At 43.8% G+C, this 25140-nt stretch overlaps 1 protein-coding gene across 1 annotated transcript; it reads left to right on the forward strand.

Annotated features, from left to right (window-relative positions):
• The first annotated feature begins 1171 nt into the window (after positions 1 to 1171).
• LOC121183624 (importin-13-like) lies at positions 1172 to 24763 on the forward strand. The gene is made up of 23 exons (XM_041040772.1): positions 1172 to 1244; positions 1684 to 1770; positions 6937 to 7062; positions 7162 to 7518; positions 7764 to 8017; positions 11698 to 11838; positions 12037 to 12178; positions 12503 to 12669; positions 12968 to 13088; positions 13497 to 13644; positions 13780 to 13961; positions 14259 to 14285; positions 14482 to 14616; positions 16320 to 16472; positions 16886 to 16966; positions 17095 to 17232; positions 18256 to 18352; positions 20278 to 20330; positions 21932 to 21998; positions 22173 to 22231; positions 22339 to 22428; positions 22592 to 22773; positions 22906 to 24763. Exons 2-23 carry the CDS (start codon positions 1702 to 1704, stop codon positions 23000 to 23002), a joined length of 2886 nt encoding a protein of 961 aa, XP_040896706.1. The 5' UTR covers positions 1172 to 1244; positions 1684 to 1701; the 3' UTR covers positions 23003 to 24763.
• The last annotated feature ends 377 nt before the right edge of the window (positions 24764 to 25140 follow it).

The following is a 25140-nucleotide window of genomic DNA, read 5'->3' on the forward strand; positions in this document are numbered from 1 at the left end:
CTCGAAAGCTACTGAAATTGATTAAAGGATTACAATAGTTCTTTTCTTTCACGAATCCTATTGTTGCGCGTTTATACCTTTGTGGTGAGGATTTTGTCGGTCACCTATATATAAAAGTACCTTTTTTTTTGCATGACGCTTTTACTGTACTGTGATGTCTCCTTAGCTCCACATGGGGGAGCTGTTGCTCTATGGCCGAGGTCGCGCGGGGCGGGGGGGGGGGGGGGGGAAGCACACGTGTTTTCAGGAATTACATGTTTGAAAAAGTGAAGTCTGTTATAAACCTTGTTTGGAGGTTGAGAAGCAGAATGATCTCAATCATCAGATTCTCCTGCTAATTCACCGATGTAGCTGTAGCTGTTAAATAGGACTGGGCTCTATCAGTTATATAACCTTTTCATATATTACATGTATGGGAAAACGTGTTAACATATCTGTATTCTCCATACATTAGCTGAGTATGTGAAAAAAATATGTTTGTTTTTTTTCATGTGTTGTGAAATGTTGGGTGTTGTATGAGTCCATCCATCTGTACATGTTTTTTTGTTTTGTTTTTGTGTTGCATTAGATTTTTTTTCCATGTGCTGGTAAATGTTCCTTCCGTAAGGGGGAGGTATACACCATTGAATAGCCTATGTTTTGTCCATTTTTTGCACGTTTTGAAACATCCTTACTATTTTCATGAATGTAATGAATGGGTTTATGTGGTGCAACAAACAACATTCCCTTTCTTTTAAAATTCATGTATGAATTTCAGGTTCATACTCTCTAGTTTACAAAGGGATAATATGTGAGACACAACGTAAATATGCTTCAGGTCACTGCTCCTGCCCGCAGCTGCATCTTTTATAATGTGAGGGTCTTTGAAAGGGGTTGGATGCTGCATTCACATGTTATTCATATACAAGAACATAAAAAAGCGTATTGTCGCGGATTTAGATGCTTTTGGCCGCATAAATACACAAAGCGAACCTGAAACACAAGATAGTAGAACAAAAAAAAGTAAAACAAAATTTCTGTTAAATTTTCAGGTATCGTATACTCTCCTCCTTTAAATATTTTTGCGAACTTTAGAAATTGCTGTTTCATTTGCCGTGTTATTGGGTGGTCCTTCGGCGGTCACGCTGTGATTACGCTGTTTCCCACAGCGCCTGAATGTAGCAGAGAGCTCCCGGTGACTGAGCAGAGGCAGAAAAGCGGCAGGGAGCTGCCAGCATCGTCTCATACCGTCGCAGGACAGAAAGGTGTGAAAATGCTGGTCATTTAGACAGCCTAGCGATAATAGGCGGTGACGGCACTGTTTTGGTAACGCTGTCACACTCTGAAATGCTAAGATATCTGCTTTTCTTAGTGGCATTTTGGCACCAGGGTTGCGCTAAGTTACACGCATTGCTACGTTAGCTAGTTTGTCGTTAGCATAGTGGCGTTAGCTGTTTCTATAGTATTTTTCTATAGTGGAGGTTAGCGTCAGCTAGCCTGCTCATAAGTTAAACGAGCTAATGTTAGCTTGCCGGTTAGCTTCTCCTGTGATCTTCAAAACCTAATTTTATGAGATCGTCCAGCTGACTTATAGATTCCGATTGCTATTGTGGAAGTATTATGGACACGGCACAGCTTAGGAAGGGAAGTTTAACGTTAGCTGTTAGCTCCTGAATGTGTTGCTCCTCTTTGATCATTTGACAGCTCCGTGTCGGCGGAGATATGGAGACGCCGGGGAGGATAGCATCCACACCGGACGCCCTGGACTTCACGGTGGAAAACGTAGAGAAGGTGAGTTCTTGCACCAGTGGGTCCTCGTCAGCAGAGAGTCGGCTTTTACAGCACCGAGGGTTTCTGGGCTAAGTCAAGTCATGTTTCAAATTAGACTAACAGTTTGTGGAAGAAAGCGCAAGAGCTTTTTAAGTTGCTTTGTAGCCACATAATGTTTTCATTTGTACCGATTTCGCTTGGAGAGATAATGTGCCCGTACTTGCACACAGGGATTCGGCTCATCCATCCCTGTTACATCCATTCTCACGTCGTCAGATTAGCCTTTTTTTCTGAATGGCCGATGTTCAGAAAGAACGAGCAGATGAGAGCAAAATAACAGGTTGCAGCCCGCCAGTTCATTGCCATGTCTATCACTGTGAAATGCTCGCCTGAGTCTTCTTTTTCTGTGTTAGACTGGATGTCTGTGTGTGTGTGTGTGTGTGTGTGTGTGTGTGTGTGTGCGTGTGCGTGTGCTCTGGCTTGGCAGGGCTGATTGTGGCTGCCAGGTTGCGGTGATGAATCTCCCTGCTGGGTGGCCACTGACTCGGACGAGAGAGGATGGGTGGGGAGACAATGGGCAGGGTGGCGAGATGGAGAGAGGGAGAGTGAGAAAGGTGAAAGAGTTGATGTGATGAGATTGGGTGATTGGGGGATGAGGGGAGGGAGGGGTGGGACAGGGTCGATGTCTGTGACGGTGCCAGTGCCAGTAAAGAAAGAGGAGGGGGTGAGAGGAGGCTTGGTGATGCCACAGATATGATTAGAGGTAGGTTTGAGGGAGAGAAGGGCATTCCTGCAGGGGAAATGGCTCGGCTTGATAATGTGGTTTCGTCTTTAATAAAAAGCGAAAGAATGACTAACAGTGAGCAAGGTCTGGTCTCCCTTTGGATCATTTCTTGTTTCATTTTTTCATGTTTGATTTCTAGAGCTGGAGAGAGTAGTGGCTGTGAGAATGTATTGTTCTATAATTAAGAAAGAAAAAACATTTCCTCTGATTTTGATCACATTATCTAAAGTTGGAGAAAGTAAACAAACACACTGTATGCATACCTAAGTAAATGTATAATTAATGTAACAGACATGGTCATAAATAATTTGTTATGACGTATTAGGGTGAATGTTTAACGAAAATAACTGAAAACCAACCATATACATTTGGATGGAATATTTTATTATGTTAATTTTTTTTTATTGGATTATTTCTAGTATCTAAGTGTCTCATTTACAATGGAAGTGAACCATTGCTTGCCAAAATCTGCTCCAAGTGGTACAGCACTATCAGTAATCTCATTAACTGATAAAAGACGACAAATGGCATCGGAAGTATCATATACCATGAAGGATATGATCACTTTTGTCATTACGCCGCACTTGCATTTCAAAACTGATGAGATCTTGTGACTCTAAGACTCAGCTATATTTAGAAGGCTTTTTTAGACTATTTGGGTGAGATCTTTTTTTCTAGATTATTTGGCTGGGATGACACATTTGTATTTAATTGGTTATGGAATCAGCACGGTGTCGTTCATTAGGAGGGAGACAAAAGGTTTCTTCAGAATCAGTTTAATATCTTAAAGCTGGTATTAGTAGCTTAATGCCTTTAGAAGAATCTGAGATGCCGCTTTTGCCAGTATTTTTTTATTATTATCCACGCTGCCAAACAGTCACAGCAGCAGGTAACTATAAATTCTCACACCACCAGGAGACATGCCATACATTCATCCAAGGAAATCAATAGAAAGAGAAATTATACTCTTCATAACATGATGAGAATAACTGCAGCTGCTAAAAATGTGAAATTAAAAAAAAAAAAAAAGACCAGCAGTGCAGAGTTGTCACTTTTGTACAGTGGGCTGTGGTGGAGATGATGGTTCCTGGCCCAGTGTTTGTATATGCCCAATAGAAAGGCCTTTGTTCAGTCTTGGGTCTGTGAAACAAAGTACCACATTGTCAATAACTTTGTGTGTATAGTCAATGGATTCGTATACTGACTTAAATTTCTGCTTGACTGCAATCAGCTTCAGAATCACTGTCCACCGAGCAAGTGGATTTTGGAGTAAATTCAGAGCTCTTCACTGTGCTGTCATTGGGCATTTCTCCCCCCAGTAACTAGTGTAACACCAGAAAGAGGCATAGCACAATGCTGGGTCAGCATCTTGCTCAAGGGCACTTGGACAGGCATTGCTTTTTGTTACCAGGATCGTCTGTAATCACTTGGTCGGCTCACTACCTACACAGGATGCTTTCTGTGGGAGGTGTTTGGGGTCCATTCAGTAATGCTCAGCAATGCTCCCAGGCTCTTGGCTTGTGATGCTCCTCTGTTACTTAGGAACTGTCTTCGGTTAAAGTTCAGATCAGATGCATCAGAATCAGAATCATTTAATGGCCACACAACAAGTTGGTGGAATTTGCTTTCAGTACAGCATGTTACAGCTCACATCATCTGAGGGATCCACTTATTGATAGAAATATAAGGCTCAAGGTGGAACACGCGTCTTGTAGGTTACATGATGATTACACGTGCTTGTGTGTGCATGTTTTTGTTTTTTGGGTTTTTTTTTTTTTGTTTATCCAAGGGTTTATTTGCTTTTAATGTGCTGAGATTTTTATCACTATTGGCAACATGATATTCTTAATATCCGTCTTGGCCGCGTGCAGTCAACAACCACCCGCGCACAAACTATTCTTCTTTGTTCCCTCATTAATCATCATTCCTCTGCATGTTTTTCATTCTCACAGTTATAGCACAGTGTCATGATGGGTCAGTGGTGTGATGCTGCCTTCTGCAGTACAGCTCCAGCACTGCCCTCCCATCACCACAGTGCCTCTGAGCGTGACACTAGTGGACAGATGGCTGGAAAACACAGTGAACCTACGACAGAGAGGTGTCATTACCTCCTGTGTTTGGGCACGTCTTTGCACACTGTTCAAAGTGTGTGTGTGTGTGCATGTCTGTGTGTGTAGGCTCATGCATTTATGCCCCATAATTATTTGCGGAAAGAGAGATTTCTCTTATGTTTACTGAAACATTATAAAAAGGCTGCCCCTTTAATGGCTCCTACCTCATTGATTAGCTTCATATTTGTCCTATATAGCCCAGATATTGTAGTGTTCTTTGTTAATGCAGCTCAGGACCCACAACGTAGTTATTCTCCTGGGCTTGGGAGTGAGCACACAAGCGTATACCAGCTACAGTGTGGTTATTTGTGAGAACAGATGGTGAATCTGTCTAACTGAGCCGTGGTTTTTTCGCTTGCACCCCTCTTCCCTTCTTCCTCCTGTTGCAAAAGGACAGGAGAGGAGGCTAATGACCTTTGATAGTGTCTGCCAAGAGCACTCATCCACTCATCCTCAGGTGAGCCAGGTGGTTCGGGCAGGTTGCCACCATCTGGAGATACAGTTAGTTGCTTCAGCTGCAAAGAAATACTGCTATTTCTAGGGGTGTGGATGCTTTTTGCTTGTTTTAAGAACCAATTAATAACAGACAATTAGAGTTAGTAGAGGTAACTGCTGCATGTCTGGCGTGATTTCTAGGAGGAGTCAGGCGGTGGTTCTTTGTGAGAAGATTAAAGCAGCAAAATTAACAGACTGTTTTTGTGTCTTGTGCTTTGATAATCAACCAAGGAAGGAGACACGGTGCTGTTTGGGATTGGATAAGGAGAGGTCTGCGATCACACAGTGGACTGCGGTAATGATCCGCTGCTGCTTTGAACTCCGATATCACAGCCTCGTTTACAGAAAGGGCAGCGTGGAGCTGATTAACAACAACAACAACAACAAAAAAAAGCATCCTGATGTTGATCCTTTTAAGAATGAAGGCATGATAATGATCCATGGAAAGACCCTGCTAAATCACAACACATTCATATTTCATCAGTTTTGTCATGCAGCTTTGTCTGTTTGTCTATGAATCTGTTCAGTTTTCAATAGAAAACGTCTCGTGAAAACCTAAATATGGCACAGGTCGATGTTGGTGGAGCACAGAGACCTCCCAGCTTAAAAAAAAAAAAAGAATTTAAAGCCACATGCATGTGGTACATACAGTACCCGCTGCACATACTTGCACATACTGTACCTGCACCTATAGCTCCCTGTACAAATGCCACCTGACTCTCTGCGAACAGTCAGCTCATCAACACCCAGTCCGCCATGTTCAGAGTTTCGTACAGTAAGTGGAGACATAGATAATTGCGTTTCAGGATGGTAGACGGGTAGAGAACACCACCTGAGACTCTCTGCTTCCAGTAGGTATTGACGCTGTATTGATGTTCTTCTCCACAGCTGTAGTTGAGTCATCGTACTCCGTGACCCATCGTGGTTTCTTTACAGTGTTATTCTTCCTCCCTTGTTAGACAGCCTAAACTTCTGTAACGAGGGAATGGGGAGAGATGTACTTCTCAGAAGAAGACTGAGATGAAGACAGTGAGCTGATGGATGGAATGAAAGTGGACGGACCGTTTAGGCTGGAGGGAGGGCGAGGTGGATAGAGGGAGAGAGTGGCTGGTGGTGGAGGAATTGATGTGAGCAGGCTTCAGGGGTAAAAGACAAGGATCAGAAGCTCACCAAATAGATTTTTTTTCCTGTGTTGCTTGTCAGACACTTAGTGCTGGCTGCCAGCGGTTTTAGTTCAGTGAGCATGTACATGTCTGTGTGAGACGGTAGACAAAAAAAAAAGAGTAGTGCCTGAGCCTTTCTTCTGGCACTGCCTGGATTAGAGGTGTCTGTTTAATTAATGCTTCTGTTTTCCCTTCTTTTATTTCCCATTCTTACTCTCATCCTTTATCTCCTTTCTCTATGGCTTTCTGCTTCTTGTTCTCCTTGCACTCAAGTACTCAAATTACTCACAGCTGTACATCAGAGAGTGCTGCTTTCAGGTCAATGCTTTCTCTATTGTTCAGGTTTTCATGGTTAACTATCTGCTACGTGTCTGCGTATTTTGCAAGTGAGAAAAAGATTCTTTTTTTTTCTCAAGGTAACCAGCTCTTTCCACCAAATGAGAGCTCAGAGGATTGCGTTTGTCTTTTCTCAGCTTCTCTGCTTTCCCTGACACACGCTGTTGTGATTGTGTGGAGTGCTGTCACTCACATGGACTTTTGTTAGCACAGAGTTGTTCAACCATCCACAGATTGTCTGGATTCTTTTGACTTTTTTTTCTCAGTTTTGTTCTTTTCTTTCTCCTTTTCTTTTTAGGCCCTCCACCAGTTGTACTATGATCCCAATATAGAAAACAAGAATCTGGCCCAGAAATGGCTAATGCAGGCTCAGGTCTCGCCTCAGGCCTGGCAGTTTTGCTGGGCCCTGCTGAGCCCAGACAAGGTACGGTGTGCGCACACACACACACACACACTCACATGGACACGCACACACTGAAAAAGCGTTTTGTGTCATTTGCATCCATCCCATCATCTCTCACAGGTGCCAGAGATCCAGTACTTTGGTGCTAGTGCTCTTCACACCAAGATCTCTCGCTATTGGTCAGACATCCCCACAGACCAGTATGAGTCTCTGAAGACCCAGCTTTTCTCCCAGATTGCCTGCTTCTCCTCCGGCTCCAAGATGGTGCTCACCCGGCTGTGTGTGGCCCTGGCCTCTCTGGCGCTCAACACAATGCCTGAGGCCTGGCCAGGCGCAGTGGCAGAGATGGTGCGGGTGTTCCAGGAGGAGGGGGGAGGGGTGGATGGGCGTGCACGCTGCCTGGCATTGCTGGAGCTGCTCACAGTCCTGCCTGAAGAGTTCCAGACCAGCCGTCTGCCACAGTACCGAAAGGGGCAGGTAGGTCAGGCACCGCCTTCACCCAGCTCTGCAGGTAGTGATGACCACCTGTGCGCTATTCACAGGTTATCTTTGGATTCATTTGTTCATCATCAGGAGTCAATCCTCAACACTTTTAGAGAATATAACTGTATATAACCAGTATAGAAGAACTTGATACCAAGATCTGCTCTTCAAACAGAGGGACGTACGACGTGAGTGATACTCTAGCGGTCTAACCTTTGTTATCATCCTCCATCCTCTAGGTCCGGGGTGCCCTGGGCCGGGAGTGGGGGTCAGTGTGTCCCTTACTGCAGCAACTGCTGCGACGGACGGACAGCCCCGGGGCAGTGAAAGCTCGCGTGCTGCGCTGCCTGTCATCCTGGGTGCTGCTAGATGTGCCCCTCAGCGAGAGCGAAGGCCTGGTGCACGACTGCTTCAGTGCCCTGCCTGACCCGGAGCTCTTCGACACAGCGGTAGAGGCAATAGTCAATGCCATCTCACAGCCCGACTCCCAAAGGTGTGTACTGTTGTGGAAATTGTACAAATATTAAAAATAATAAAACACAAGAAACGCGGTAGTACTACACGGTACAAATGTGTACTCATACGGCATGCCAACCCAAGGGAGAGGCAGGAGAATGAAATAATGATGCTATGGTATGAAAGCTTGTCATGGTAATGACTGTAGAAATTACACCAGAGCAAAAATGGAAGTAGAGGAGGAGAGTGAGAGAGAGAGGAGAGGAAAAAAAAAAGATGAATTAGCCAACAGTAGGAAACAGACAGGGTGGGCACTGGAAGGGCATTAGGGAGGAATGGAGGGAAGGAAGGAGGGATTGATACAGGGCAAGTTGACAGCCAGGGGGAGGAGAGCGGCATTTCTCGGTTGGCTGGCGTTGCTATGGTTACAGAGCTGGGGAGAGATGTCATCATGCCCTGGCTGATTCAGACATGGCAGGCACCCATTACCCCTCCCCTGGAGAGAGGGAGGGAGAGACAGAGCGAGGGCGGGGGTGACGGGACGTTGCAAAGAGAAGAAAGGGTGCGAAGAGAAGGAGGATGGCAGGGGAAGGTGCGAAAGTGTGCAAGAATAAAAGACTTCATCCTCCATACCTCTGCACCGCTCCACAGACAGGGGGGGGTCGCATCTGTGATGTTGATGCTGACAAGGCAGTTTAAACACACTGACATTATGCCGAGCAGATGGTGGGAAGACGATTGATGGCAGTGGAGTTACAGGTAGAGCATCCTCAGCTGGGTCCCAAGGAAAGACTATGTTAGTTAGAGATGGGACTCTTCTGATTTCTTTTCTAAAGATTCATTTTTTTTGGACAATTATCCACTTATTTCTAATACCGATTTCTTTCCCATTTTTTTTTTTCTTTTTTGTGTTACTCAAAACCGATCCCAGCCCTGTGTCATGAGCATGTTTGTCAGCGTGTGTTTTTCGGATGCTCCCAAAAGTCTTGACTGTCTCATTAGTGGCGTCTCTTGAGACACATGTGGCCTCTGTTTTTGTGAGTGCAGTGCGTGATTTATGGAGTTACATTGGAGTAGCTATATTGTTTTTCTTGTGTCTGCGTTTAGGAGCAAACGCAAAAAGACATGTTTAGAAGACAACATAAGGTGTTTTTTGTTTTTCTCCATCCTCTCTAGTAAATCATAGCTCACCTTGTTTCCATTGACAGATTGTGCTGTGTTTATGTTATCCATTTTATCTCTTCTCCCTCTGTTTCTTTGGGCTCTTCCTTTCCCCCGTTCTCTTCTCTCACAATCAGAACTAAGCCCTCCTCCCTGTCTCTTGTTCTCTCCCTCTGTTTAAACACATTAGAGTCAACTCATTTGGGGGGATGCTATTGGTCCAGCTGCATCCTGTTGCCAGGCAACCCATTTCCCCTGTCTCGGAGTGTTGCAGTAATTGCAGAGGGGATCAGAGGTGGGGGGAGGGGGGGGGGGGGGGGGGTGGAGGGAATAAAGGAGGAGTCAGGAAGGAGGGAGAGTGTGTACAACAGCAGGGCAGGGAGCAAAAGATGAGACTATGGGCAGCTACGAGCTAGAGAAGAGGAGACTGCAGCAGACTCTGTCTCAGAGGAACCTCCAGAATGTCATGTCTTATGAGGGAAATGGGGAAACACATACAAATCCATTCTGCCCTTTCAGTCGCATCGCGTACACACCAAGTCCTCGTTTTCTGGAGCTAAGCACATGACCTGCATCTGCAAAGCACCCTGTTAAAAATGAATGATCTTCTGAGTGCATGAGTGCAGTCTGCCATTCACGTGAACACACACGTACACGGTCACTCACTCAGAGTTAAGTGCAGTCGCTCCCTGCGCTGTTCTCTCCGAGTTACTCAGACAGCCGAACACACAGGATATAGGCCAGTACGCACACAGGTATGGGTTTATTAGATGGAGGCAAGATTCATACACATCACATTTCAGCAGGGTGTAGTTCTCTCTAGAGAAGGCTGAATCAGCGTGGGCTGCCGAGGAGGGGACTCGGCTTCATAATGCAGGACTATAGATTCAGCTTCTCGGCTCATGAGAGGGCCTGAGGGTGTTGTGACCCAGCTCATCACGGGGAAGGAAAGTAATTTAAAACCAGGTGTGTTACAAATAACTTAACCTAAATGAAACAAAAATCAGAAATAAAACCTTACTATCAGCCATAACTTGGCAAAAAGCAAAGAAAACCCAGTGTCTCCAAACAAAGGCATTCTGCGGGAGTGCAGTCAGTAATTGAATCTCTACCTGGCCTTGTCCCCTCATAGTTAATGAATACCTTAATGCTAGTTAATTACCAGTCAGAAACAAATGTGAGAGGCATGTTGGCAAGCTGAAAGCTCCAGCACATTCTGGATTGGAGAGCCAGATCGGGTGCCACTCCAGTTTACATCATTAGATAGGAAGCGGGAAATGAGGATGGGCAACACCTCAGCAGCTGGAACCAGTCTCGTATATGGGACCACACATCCCACTCAGCATACATCACTCAGCTATATCAAAATACTACAAGGAGGGTTAGATGCATGGCGTGGGTGTCGGCTGCAGCCGTAACAGGGAAATGCTTCCCGTGACCATGGTGGATGGATGCATGGCAGCATCTGGCCATTATATGAGCAGCAGAACATTAATGAGCAGTTTTGATTATTTGAATAATTATTTATGTCAAGTTGTTTTCTCTGGTTCCAGTTTCTCCGGTGTGAGGATTGGGCTATTTGCAGACACCACTTTGGTTTCAGGGTAGCTGAGATGGATCCATCTCTCAGTTTTTGACACATCATGGATTAAACGATTGAAATCGCAGAATTTGCAGCCCTAGATTAGATCCTCAAAGAAACAAATGCAAGTTACAGCAGTTTTTCAGGTTGAGTTCAGTTTGGGGTTTTTTTTTTTTTCGCAAATTCTTTTAAAGTCACACAACCTTGCTGTGTCATTGATGAATATTCATCGACCTGGACCCTCATCCTTTCCTTATTGATGTTCTCATGAAAGATGAAGCAGCCTCCATACCACAAAACCCCCCTGGGACCGACACACACGTAATATGGTTTACATTTACAGCATTCACACATGCACATAATCTCCTCAGTGACATTCAGACACACATACGCGCTCGCCCTTCATCTTCAAATGTCGCCCTTCACTTGCTGTCATTAAGGGTGACAGGAGGAGGATGTCTGATGTTGTCACATGAACAGATCTGAGCCTGTGTTGAAGGGTGTATACTCATCTGTGTGTGTGTATGTGTGTGTCAGCACGTGTGTGTTTTAGCTGGAGTTAGGAAATTATAGATGGCTGAGACAGCAGGAAGAAGACAGAATAATAACTGACAGCAGCGCAGCTCTGAGCAGGAGCTTTGAATAGATTTTCTGGTTTCATGGTAGATGTGTGGGCTTTTAGGGGTGGGTGTGCTAGATCAGAGGTTGGACTGACTTGGACTGAGATTTGATTTGAAATAAACACTTGTCTTGGGAAGGAGCAATAAATACATCAACCTAGCTGTGAGCGGTGTGAGTCATTTTTTTTTTATTCACCAGACGGGGCTCACTGGCTGTGCATGTGATATTCCTCTCTCTCGTACGGTACGGCGTCTGGTTTCTTTCATCTCTCCCGATTTCTTTAAATGAACTGGACTCTTAACTGTCCGTCCTGGTGTTTTTCTCTCCGTGTTTGTGTGTCCGTTTGGTTGTAGATATGTGAACACTTTGCTGAAACTGGTTCCTCAAGTGCTGGCCCTCCAGGAGCAGCTCAGAGAGGCTGTTCAGAATGGAGACATGGAGACCTGCCACGGTATCTGCCGGATCGCTGTCACACTAGGAGAGAACCACTCAAGGTGTGTGTACAACAAAATATAAAATGGTTTTTAGCTAATACAATAAAAAAAAAAAAAAAAAAACACAAATGGCCAAATTTTAATGAGTGACACAGAATGAGAAAGGTGCTAGCTTACCTGTGTACCGGCTGCATTGAACAGCTATTGAATAACACACTTCTCTCTGTCTCGTTCCCGTACACCCACCTCTTTCTCCAGGACTCTGTTGGAACAGGTGGACCACTGGCAGAGCTTCCTGGCTTTAGTCAACATGATCATGTTTTGTACAGGCATCCCCGGCCACTACCCGGTCAATGAGACCACCAGCTCCCTCACACTCACCTTCTGGTACACACTACAAGTAAGCAGTGTTAAAATCCAATCTCATTATGTACTCAAACTCAAAATAAAGAAAATAAACGGTCAGTGCACTTTTTCCAACTGTCATTTTTTACGCACTTGTCAAGGCACGTAAAACCAGCCCACATGGTAAGGCTAAATAAGCATCTTTAGATAGACTGTTTAAAGACATTAACACAATCTCCTCATTGTATAAATGTGCTGCTTGGTGGGGTCCGGCCTTCGTCTACAATTGTCCAGTAATAAAATGTGACAGTTTGTCTGAAAACGTTTCTGTTTACTTTTTTTTTGCATAAAAGGTTTTATGTCTTTGCTTATTCCTCAGGATGAAATCATGTCGTTTGAGTCGGATAAGCAGGCAGTGTATCTGCAGGTCTACAGGCCAGTGTATTTCCAGCTGGTGGATGTTCTGCTGCACAAAGCCCAGTTCCCGTCCGACCAGGAGTACGCATCCTGGTCCTCAGATGAGAAAGAGCAGTTCAGGATCTACAGGTGCGTGTGCCGTATTTTTGTCTGTGTGCATTGGTATGCCTGACTCTGTCTCTGGGTTTTGCACATTCCTGCTTCTGCTGCGCACTGTTGTGTGTAAGTGTTTCAGTGACGGCCTGAGTGTTTCAGAAATTACTCGCTGACAGGATGATTGGTCAGCAAATGAGTGTGTTTTTCTCTAATAGACTCTTACTGAACTGGCAAGCTGAGAGGGCAAAACCTGTCTGGCAAATAGATTAACAGATAAGGTTTCAACGTTGCGTGCCCCTAAACTGTCTGTTTGCGCCTGTCTGTCCGTCAGGGTGGATATCTCAGACACGCTCATGTACGTGTACGAGATGCTGGGAGCGGAGCTGCTGAGTAACCTGTATGATAAACTAGGGAGACTGTTGACTAATGCAGAGCAGCCCACGTCATGGCAGGTGGGTGAAACATAAACACACACACAGATGAGCAACAAGATCATTTGAACTGTTTCTTTTAGCGTTGCACAGAAGCCTGTACTGAAAAATGCATCACACTACATGTAATAAACTAGTGTTTGAGGAGCGGTATGTTGTTTTTTTTATTTTTCACATTATTATTCTTACATTAGTCCACACACTCACTTCAAAATACGCCTCAAGATAAAAGAAACTTAAAATGTATGTTTACAGGACTTAAACTATTTGAAGAATTTTTCATGCTGATTTTGGGTTATTCTTACTTTCCGTGTTTTTTCAAACCTCAGGTTTTTGTAATTGTTTTTTTTTTGTTGTCAGCTTCGTTTGTATTTGTGTTTGTTTTGTGTTTGTTCTCACAAATACACTGACTTCGCTCCCCTCCTCCAGCACACAGAAGCTTTGCTGTACGGCTTCCAGTCCATAGCCGAGACGATAGATGTGAATTACTCAGACGTTATCCCAGGCCTGATAGGACTCATCCCCAGAATAAACATCAACAACGTCCAGTTAGCGGACACAGTGATGTTCACAATAGGTAAGACAAATACGGGTTGCATCACAACAGTTAAAGCAAATGAAGTGTAATTTAAATGTTCAGAAAAAACTGCATTTTTAGTCCAGTAACACTCACATGGTTCCTCATGCAGTATCTGAACTGTTCTCCTGCTAGGCGCTCTGGCTGAATGGTTGGCAGACCACCCAGTGATGCTCAGCAGTGTCTTGCCCTTGGTGCTACAGGCTTTAGGGAATCCAGACCTCTCTGTCTCCTCTGTCTCTACACTCAAGAAAATTTGTAGAGAATGCAAATATGACCTGCCACCTTACGCAACCAATATAGTAGCTGTCTCTCAGGTATGTGTACGCATATATAACCTTTTATAATAACCTTTTATATAACCTTATAAAAAAGTACGTTTTCTACCCAGATGATAAAGTGTAAGAGCCAATAATAATCAGTTATTCCTCCTTACTTTTAACGGCTGAGGTGTTACAGGCGTTTGTACTCCTCCTGCTTTCCAGAAATAACATTAGCTCTTTGAAATCACTTCGGCTGCTTTACTTTGGAGTTACTTTTCTATTTTGAGAAGGTACTTTGTTGTACTTAACAACAGAATAACACAAGCATCACTCTTACTGTTTTCTCCCAAGGAGGTGCTTATAAAGCAGATCCACAAGGTCAGTGTTTGTCCTCTCACATTCACTTTCTCTTTCTCAGTTCAGAAGTAACTTGTTTGTAGCCTGTAGTCTAAAGATGACATGTTATGTGTTGTGAAAAATTTATTTGTGCTGTCTGTACAGTATAAAATTCTTGAGTGCCTCTGAGCTCTCATGGTTGAACTGAAACTGCACCTGTGATCGTCTCCTCCTGCAGACAAGTCAGTGCATGTGGCTGATGCAGGCTCTGGGCTTCCTGCTCTCCGCTCTCCCCGTGGAAGACATACTAAGAAACCTTCACTCTCTCATCACACCCTACATTCAGCAACTGGAGAAGCTAGCGGACGAGACGGTGCGTACACAAACCAATGTGTAGTAGTACACACACACACACACGCACACACAAGCACAGAGCAGGCACAGTCGGACTCTGGCCAATAGGAACAGGCCTTGTGTCTGTGTGGTGTCACTGCAGTGGAACATTTCTCTGTGGGACCAGATTGGATTTGACCCTGCACCATGGGCTAGTGACTCAAATGGAAGTAGCAAAGACACACTTTGCCTCCCTCATGCAAACACACACGCACACAACAGCACGACACATTCAGAGTTCAGAAAATGAAAAAGCGCCAACGCACACATATTTACAGTAGGCTGTGCTTTTACACGTGCATGCACACAGTCGTGCAAAAGAAAATTGTTTAAATGTCACGTCTAATGGAACCTCGATTTTGTGACTGTCACGCTGGATAGTACAAATATGGAGCCGAGGTTATTTAAAAATACACACTTTTATATCTGCTGGATGTGGAACAAAGTAGAATTTCTCCTGATCCCTTGTTCTGTACTTAGTAAAGACCTCGGGTGGGGTGAATAGAGATGTCAGCTTAGATGAAGCTTTTCATTTCTCTCTGTGTCTGTCTTTGTCCCTGTCTCACCCCTCACACTCGACACAACAAAACCGCACACAATCACACACTGTCTCATCCGTCCTTTCCGACTTCCTCCCTCTGTGATTGTTTTCTGTCTCGCTTTTTGATGTATCGGCATTACATCAGACTAAGAAATCAGGTGGTGTGTAGTGGAGCCGGACAAATAGTGGCACCTAGTGGGGAGGCCTTCAGGTTACGTTATATCAGGGGTGAATGACCATGATGTCCGACAGCGGTGACAGCAAAAGCTGATGGAGTCACTCTGATGAGGATGTCAGGCAAAATGTGCTCACATACTGTTGTTGTAGGATGACTGCTGAATAGTAAAAGCATCAAGAGTGTGAGGGAGGTGGATGTTAAACCAGAGATGAGAAATGTGGCTGTAAGAGGGTGTGGCAGCCACATCTTTGTCCTCTCCGTAGTCTTCTGGCTCGGTTACGTCACCATGGAGACAGAGAAATGATTAAGTACTGCCAGCGAAACCCTAATTAATGATGGGGAGGTGTGTGTGTGCGTGTGCTTGTGCGTGTGTGTGCGCGTGTGTGTGCGTGTGCGTGCCGGTGTCAGTGAGAAAACTGGTAAGAAAACAAGCCTTTACCATCTTCCTCTCGTGCTGCTGAAATACCCACCCACTGGCTTGTGGTTTGTGTTTTTTAACTAGGATTGGAAACAATTATTTATTGACCAGTTATTTTGTATTATTAATTTTTTTTGTTGTATTTATTCTGTTAATGATAATGACAAATGCCTTAAATATATACTTTGTCCACAGAGCAACCAAAACGTTTGAATGTAGCTGGCTAAATGCGTGAAATCATTTATTGAAACAGCTGAGGCTGACTAATGTTCACCTTATTGTACCACATTTAACATATTCTTTAGTTGATGTAGATATTCCATCTATAATTTTCAAAAGCAAAATAATGGCACCACGTCCAGCTTTTAAGGTTTGTTTGTCTTCTTGAATATTTTAGCAGTTATTTCTCAAGGCAGACACTAATGCACTAAATGAGCCAGACGGACAGTGGGGTGAGGTTGTGTATTAGCGTACTAGCAGCGGGATCAGGTTTTATATCTTATAGCCAGTTGAAATAATATTATTTGTTTTTGTCTCTTCTTTCAGCCTAATCCCTCCAACAAGTTAGCAATCATCCACATACTGGGTCTGCTCTCCAACCTGTTCACTACGCTCGACATCAGCAAGCAGGATGACGAGTCAGCGGACGGCTCAGCACCACCTGTCAAAACAGCCCCGCCCCCACCTGGACCAAACCCGGTCAGTCGCCACACACACACCATCGTCATTCTCATCAGCAGGGTTGGGCGATTTCTCAAATACACTGACTATAAGCAGCAGGCTGAATCTATGGGCACAGAGATATAAACATACAATGTATTCCATTTAAAGGCTTTGTAATGCTGTACACTGCAGTTTGGTAGATGTGAAATGCAGTGGGGCACATGCTGCTTGCAGCCATATGAGCTCTTCTCCTCCCACCCCCACCCCCCCTGCTGCCTCCACCACCGAATACATCGGCTATCGCTGGTTGAAGCGGTGAGGGTGGTCAACAGGAAAATTGTGCCCTGTCACTCACCCATAGTCATTAGCGATTCTGCTTCTAGGCGTGCACCCATGTGTAAATGTGAATGTCTAATGCTGCTTCTTGTTTATTACTTGGTGTGTTTCAGGTGGTGGTGGTTTTGCAGCAAGTGTTCGCTCTCATACAGACCGTGCTCAGCAAGTGGCTCAATGACTCGCAGGTTGTAGAGGTTAGTCGACAACATGTGTGCCCACGTACTGTCAAACCTCTGGGTTTTTTTTTTTGTAGAACTCGGCCCAGGAATAATGCAGACATACGATGACATTTCATTTATGCCGGTCTCATGTTGTTCCTCAGGCGGTGTGCGCCATCTTTGAGAAGTCGGTAAAGACTCTGCTCCATGACTTTGCTCCCATGGTGTCTCAGCTAAGTGAGATGCTTGGACAGATGTACAGTACAATTCCCCAGGCCTCAGCCCTTGACCTCACGCGACAGGTAAACACTGATACAAGTGCATGCACATTAGTATTCTTTCTTTAATACTATGCAGTTACATACAGAGATTTTAATGCCTTGTGAGAAAGGGCCATGTGTGAACTAATAAGCTACGCACCAGTGAGTCCAAGGTTAATGAGGATACACTGTAAGTTTGTAAAACTTCACCCACAGTTACAGTTTGTGTTCGTGACTTGATTCTCAAGCAGCATTTGTTTGGTCAGATCAAATTAAAAAATGAGATTAGTCTTTAAATTTAAAATTGCTGTTGTCATAACATTCATAAATAAAAGTGCCTCAGATTTCTCTGCACATTATTAATTTAACTAACTTGCTAATTACAATTTCTTTATCAAAGTAAAATAGTGACAGATTTTTGCCTTTATGCAGTAGCCTGATTTTTTTTTTTTTTTTTTAAATGTCATGTCAACATAAATAGAACATGGTTTCTTTGAGCGAGGTAAGAGAAATCCAGTCAGAGACTTCTGCTTGAGAAACCTGATTTCTTGGCCGTTTGTATGAATCTTAGGACATGCATGACAGTAACAGTGATACTGTGGCAGCAGTGTGAAGGGAAGAAAGATCATTGCTTGTAGCAGTAGGTCTTTGTATCCAGATCAGTTGAATCCCAGAACAAATGTAATTGAAAATGACACTAAATTAAAGAAGTTTCAATGAGCCAATATTCACAGGTGAACAGCAGGCTATTTATAAAATTCAGACACGTTTGCTAAGTAAGAAAAAAGTGTTTTTATTATAGAGCTTGTTTACTCGCTGCACTGTGCTGCAGTGTCACATATCACTCATAAAAGATGCCAGCCTCCATTCAGAAACATGGCCTAGAGTGGAGGAGAAGTCAGAATATTAATCAGTTGTAGGTTAACACAGGTTTTTACAGTAATAATAGGTTACTGCAGTGCTTGTGAAGATGTTCTCTGGTTTCCTGCTACAGCCTGTAATAACCTGGTTTCTTGTGTGCAAGTAAACATGGGGAGTGACTGATTTGAAGTCCTGCTGTTTCAGATGGTGCATATCTTTGCCAGCGAGACGGACCACTTCCCACCCATCAAGGCTCTGTTTGAGCTCGTTACCTCGGTAACGCTGTCCATCTTCCAGCAAGGTAGGGGGTCCAGCCGGGGCGGGACTGTGAATACTGTGAACTGTTTCTGTTCAGATCAGTGGTAGAACAAATTTGTAGAAATAAAAGAAGACAAATTTGTTCCATATTTGATGTATGTTATGGAGACACGACATTTTCCCATTTCCTGTTGCAATTGCTGAAGTGTTTCTACGTTTCTGGGCAGTAAAACAGCTCAGCGCGGAGGCCACAAATAGGAAAATGACAAAAGGTTAGAGGTCATTGGACTCCTCTGTCACAGTCAACCTTTAAACGTTTGCTCTCATTACTCATTAAACACAAAACACAAAGCGGTCTGTGTGTTTGATGTGTCGAAAATAATGATTTTATCAAATGATGATTTTATCACTGCAGACTGCTGTTGCCACTGATCATTGATTAAATCAATTTAAGCCCATTATGATTTGTTTTTAAACGTGTACAAACAACATGTCGCAGTGTTTTCTATACTGTTCAGCCTAGCCTTTGCTTACTGTTATTGTTTAAATTCATTTGTTTATTTTTACATTTATGAAGTGGTGGTTAAATTTACTGTTTCAGTGTTTGAGCTGCATGAAAATGACTTTCATCCTCATGTGCGTGCACCTGGGGCCAGACTAATGTTCTGATTTTCACTCAACATAAGAAGGAAATGAAGGAGAAGATATAATTCAGTTCACTACTCTCGGCTTAGAGCACTTGTATCAGGACTGTCTGCCGCTCCCCCTCCCTTTGTGTTGTCCCTTTTTTCCCCCTCTCTTCATTTCCTGCTTTGACTGGTTAAGTAATGGCTGCCTCTCCTCCTGCCTCTAAACTCTTTCTTTTCTGAGCAGGTACCCTTCAGTATACAGTGTACAGTACAGCATACAGTCACAGTACAGAGACCTCTAGCTTATTCAGTTGGCTGACATATAACATAGCAGGGCGTGCCAGCTCAATACTGCTGCAGCCACTGCTGTGCTAGGATTATTGTCGGGCTCCTCATCACAGCCCTCTGAATAAGCCCCGTATTGTCTCTCGAGGAGTTGTGTGTGGATGAGGGCTGGAGGGGGGTATTGAGCAGGAAACTTGTTTGGAGTCTGGGAACAGCTAAAGCTGGGCGCTCACTACAGACGTTTGTTCTGTTTTATGCTGTTGGAGTCCCTCCAACGTCAATCCTAAGCCATCGGAGTAAACCATGTTTGAAAGTCAGGAATCTCGATGTGGATTCTTCAGTCCAGAAGCCTCTTCAGGAATTGTGTGTCTAATTGTGCATCATTTGTAATCTGTCACATTTTTTTTTTTTTAAAAGTCTTGTAGTCTGTGTCCAGCATATAGGAGGTAGTGACATCCGAACCTATCCTGATCTTTGAGCGTGATTCATGCTGATGGCTATGGGTTCACCTTTGAAGCAAAGGGGCTCTTATTGACCAATTCTGAATGAACCCTTGACGATCACCTCTCTCCCTGAGGCACTGGTTTAAATCAGACGGGAAATGTGTCGCTTGTTGTTTGATCACCTTGATGCCTCCAATGTCTCACAGGAGGGAGGTGAGAGGGGACTCATTCAGGTTTGGCGCCCCTTTCCCTCCAAACTGTAACAGTAACAGAGGTGCCTCCTGGGTTCCCACTCCAAACCCACTTTTGTTTCTTTAGGTTTGTTCTTTTTCTCTCGTTACTTCTTTCTTTTTTTTCTCTCCAAACAGACCCATGTCTTTGTCTTCTGCCTGTTTTTTGTTTTTGGTTGGTCTGTTCTTCCAAGACACTGCCAAAGCTTCATATGCCCCCCCTCCTACCCCTTTGTTCCTTATTCACATGTGAATTATTTCAATGAAATATTTTTGAGTTCTCTTTTGTTTCCACATGACTGTTGAATCTATTCAGTTGCTGTTTGTATATTATTCTTATTCTCTTATGATTTCTTAAGTTTCATCTTTATTATATTTTAGGACCCAGGGATCATCCTGATATTGTTGATTCATTTATGCAACTCCAAGCTCAGGTGTGTTTTTGGTTTCTTATTTCATTCACTTTGGGTTTCTCTCTCTCTTTCTCTCCTTTTCTACTCTTTCCCTGTTTCTCTGTCCTCTTCTCCCTCTCTGTATCTCTTTTCTTTGTTACTGGGCCCTAAGGTGTCCCATCACATAGGCGAGGCAGTGGAATGAAACGTGAGGGGAATGTTTGAAAAAGAGACGTCTGTCTCTCCTCAAACGCTTTTGATTCTAACAGTCACCTTGCCACACAAGCGTAGTACTAATCTAATGTAGTGTTTTTATTTTAGCTGCAGAAAACTACCTTAACCTTAAGCCTGATTACACACAGATCTCTTGAATGGCATCTAAAAATCACATTGCTATGGCAGGGTGTTATGAAATACGGTGTCTTGATAATCGATCAATCAATCAATCAAATTCAAATAAATTATTATTATATCCATGTTTAATAATCCTCTGCAGACATTTTGTCACAGGTGAGAATCTTGTTTTTGTCTGCAGCTTTATTTTTATTTTTTGCGAGATGACAGTGCATTTTTTTTTAACATCTACTCTTGTTTTGGAAAAGTTTGATCAACCATGTAATCCTTTGATAAATTGCATAACATTGATTTATCACACAGCTCTACAGACTGCTTAGAAAAAGGAAAAATGAGACATTTATGCATATAAACTTATATTCTGCCTGAAGATCCACAATTTTAAGCACTTCATTTTGGCTAAATCATATTTCCTTTTTTTCTGTAAAGTCAATATCAGGGCACATTTTCTCCCTGGAAAAAAAACACCAACGCTCTCCGAGCCTTAGATGAAATATTTTCGTTGACGCAGCGCTCTTGGGAAGTTGATGTAACAGCGTCTGTATGAGCGTTGTGGTCCCAGGTGACTGGTTAGTCTCTGAGCCCAGTCCTCCTCTGAAGTCATTCCAGCCCAGAGCCAATCAAAGCCCAGATGAATTAATATTCCACTAATATTAATCAGTTCAGACAAATTGGCTGATGGCTCTCCTGTTTTATATTTTTGTCTTCCGTCTTCATTCTTCTTCCTTTGTTTTCTATCTTTGGATAGATCTGACCTTCATCTCTCTACCCCTTTCCCTCTCTCCCTCTCTCCTCTCCTCCATCCTGAATGAGTTCATTATTACGAGATGAGTTGTATTTCTCTTTATCTGCACATGTTAATTACTTACACACTTCTGTTGCATATTCAATCCAGTCAACCAAAAACAAGGAAAAGTAATGTTTCAAGTAAGATTGATTTCAAGAAACAAAGCCAAAACCATCATTGCCTTTAGTTTGACTTAAGTTTCCAATGATTTCAGAGTTTGATTTTTTGCAATTTGTTTGTTATACCTGCTGAGTTCTGCATTGGAGGATCTCTGTATGAGTTTGCATATAGTTTTTCCTAAACAGATGGAGAGAGTATTAAAGCCTGGTAGGCAGATCTGGCCTCAGTCCTGTGTTGCTGTCAGATCCGGCTACCAGGCTGAGGGGGTATTGTTGATAGCAGTATTTTGAAGGAGCTTATGCAGTGGAATGTGGTGAAGCAGTACCGATTGGGTCGGGCCGACAGAAGCATGCTCTGTTTAATGCCTTTATCTGCCTCTTAGGCCCTCAAACGGAAGCCCGATTTGTTCTTGTCTGAGAGTCTTGATGTGAAAGCAGTGTTCCACTGTGGTAAGTTTGCACATCGCTTTACACAAACACACACCCTTACACTCTGCACCGGGTGTTTTGCTACAGTTCCTGTGAAAAATATGCCTGTCAGTACAAAGTACACACTGTAAATGTTTGACACCATTCTTCAGTAGTTTATTTATGTCTCTGTCTGTCTCCCTCTCCCACTTCTAGGAGTTCTGTCACTCAAATTTCCAGAAGCTCCGACAGTCAAGTCAACGTGCTTGTTCTTTGTGAGCGCACACAAACAAACGAAAACCTGGCAATCATATGAATGTTAATTGAGCCATCATTTTAGATATAAATGGGTCATTTGGTTTTCTTTGTCTGTCTGTCTTAGACTGAACTGTTACCCCACTGCTCAGATGTGCCTCCGCTGGCCAGGGTGGTGCAGGAGGATGGCAAGCTGTTGGTACAGGCCGTGTTGGAGGTGAGAAGCACCGCGTCACACGTTTACACATCACGCCACAGAAAAGTTTCATCATTTCACTGATGCTGCACTTTTGCTGTGTTACCACACTCCAAACTTTTCTTCCTCTCTCACTGTAATTAAGTCCCTCATGTAAAAAAAAAGCCTCCTCCGCTCTCTCCAGGGCATCGGGGGCGGGGCATCCCGGAGCCTGATGGACCAGTTTGCAGAAGTGCTTTTCTGTCTGAACAAGCACTGCTTTTCCCTGCTCGCTGTGTGGCTGAAGGAGGCGCTGCAGCCTCCAGGGTTCCCGTCGTCACGGGTCACAGCTGAACAGAAAGACAACTTCTCACAGCAGATACTCAGGTACGCCGCTGGACATTTCACTACGGGCTTATTAGCTAATGAGTCCATCCAGTTAGTCAACCACATCATTTTTTTTTCCACATATACTTTATAATTCTGTGTATTTTTCCTCCCTTCTTTGCCTCCTTCCAGAGAACGAGTGAACAAGAGGAGGGTGAAGGACATAGTGAAGGAGTTCACACTATTGTGCAGAGGGCTCCATGGTACTGAGTACGCCGCTGAGTACTGAAACTCTACCCTTGAACTTTCACCTAACCGTGACCTCTGCCCTCAGTGCAAACCAGCTGGATGCCACAGCAACACAGTTCTCGCCAACCCTGTCAGTGAAGATACCATGAAATGATTGTAATGATCACCCACCCCGCCGCAGGACAAGACATGGAACCATTCCAGCACAGACCTGCCATCGGATTAATGGACAAACATTAAATCCCCGATGGCTTTAGGGAGGCTGTCCTCTCTGCTCCGATTTTCTTTTTCTGTTCAAAGATCGATTGTTTCTCCTCTCTCCTCTTATTTTCTTTGGAAGAGCTTCGAGCAGCACTCCCAGCATGCTGCCTCACGCCCCCCCCCCCCCTCTATCTCTGTCTTGTTCTGCCTTTCTAGATCTTCCTGTGGTTCCTAGGTTGTTTCCTGGTGATTAGCATCCATATGAAATGATAGTGGTAACGTACGTAGCTACTTGACATTATTTTTCAGAATAAATCAAATTAAGTATATAAATGTATATGTACACATATAGAAAGATGGTGTTCGTCAGTCCTGCTGCTGCTAATGGGAAGAGAGAAGGATCAATGTCAGGAGGGGATTCTGCAGGAAAAATGACATAAATACAGTAATATTTGCTCCTACTCATTCCCCCATGAGATCCGTTTTGCCAAATTATCATGAAATGTTTTGTGAATTTGTCCTTTTTTTTGTTGTATATGCCTTTTAGGGGGGTATGAGTGGAGGAAGAAAGCCGAAGAACACAACACTTGGACTAAAAACAGTCTGCTCTCTTGCCCAGCCCTCTGTGTGTAGGGCTGTACCTCATGTGCATACAGTCCCACTCAGTCATACTGCAGTCTCCTCGGGTTGTAGATAGTGGTTTTTATGCAGTGGTCCCTTAGGTAAAGCAGGACTGCCTAGAGTGATGGCAGGAGGGGAAAAGGAATTATAGTAGCTGGCAGTGAGAAGGAGGCACAGGATGGGAACTGAGAGGGGAACGGAGCGTTTGGAGAGTTTAATAATCCTGACGTTGGACTGCTTAGTCACTGTAATCGTGCAAAAATATTAATCGAGTTGTGAATATTAACAGTTATTGCTGAACACTTCTGTGTATTTGAGTGTATGCGTGTGTTCATACCTGTATGTATGAGAGGTTGTGTGTGCACAGATGTAACTTTTTCCACTTGTTCAGTGCACTTATATCGGACCTACAGTACACGTCCATAGCTTCCTCCTATCTTTTAAACAGAGTCCATTCATGTCTTCACACCACACTCATTCAGACTACTCTCCTCATAAAGGCTGACCAGGCATACATCCAGTATTTCATCTCTGCTGCTCACTGACAGTTAGACCCAGCTATTAAACCTCCCGATAACTTGGATAATCAGTGACCAGACCCCATCCATCTATCTGTTATTGACACCAATTACTGCTCTTAACAAAAATGCTTGTGAACAAGCCACCCAAAAATCCTTTCATCCATCCGGGTCACTGCCTTGGAGAGGACCAAGAAGGATTAGAGTTCAGCAACAGAATCTCTGAGAAAGTTATTCAGCGTTTGCAACTAGAATTAGCACCGACATTCTGTGCCCTTCCATTATTGCCAGAGACATTATTGGTGAAGTGATGTGACGGCTTGTGAATCAGCAGGACCGGTTGACATCTAATAACACTCAGCATCGAAATGTACTCTGTGGTCTCTGATAAAACTTTATCTCAGTCTAATCCTTCTGTCTTATCCGAGGTGCCTGCAGACATGTAGCATGTATGTGTTTTGTGGGGTGGGGTGGGGTGGGAGAGGGGGGGTTTCGGGGTCCAGGGGACAAACGTATTCAGTGTGTTAAGACACTGTAGAAAGATGTGGTTTAGACTGAGACACCAGAGGCAAGAATCAGCTCTAGAGAGTGAGCTGCCCTGCCTCCGATTCTGATTTGAACTGTGAATGACTGGATGTTCAACACTGATCCTCTGTATTGTGGTCTCACTCTGATGTGAGAAATAAAAAAAATGTTAATCACAGTCTAAAGAAAGAGTGGTAGGTGGAGGAGGGGAGGGAGGTATGAAATGTACATTGTTTTTTTTTGTACCTTGGCTTTAATTTATTAAATATATCTAAGACTGCAGCTCCTGACTCCTCTGTGTGTGGGAGTCGTT

The sequence above is a fragment of the Toxotes jaculatrix genome, chromosome 6, assembly GCF_017976425.1.
Source record: "Toxotes jaculatrix isolate fToxJac2 chromosome 6, fToxJac2.pri, whole genome shotgun sequence".
Taxonomy (NCBI): Eukaryota; Metazoa; Chordata; class Actinopteri; family Toxotidae; genus Toxotes; species Toxotes jaculatrix.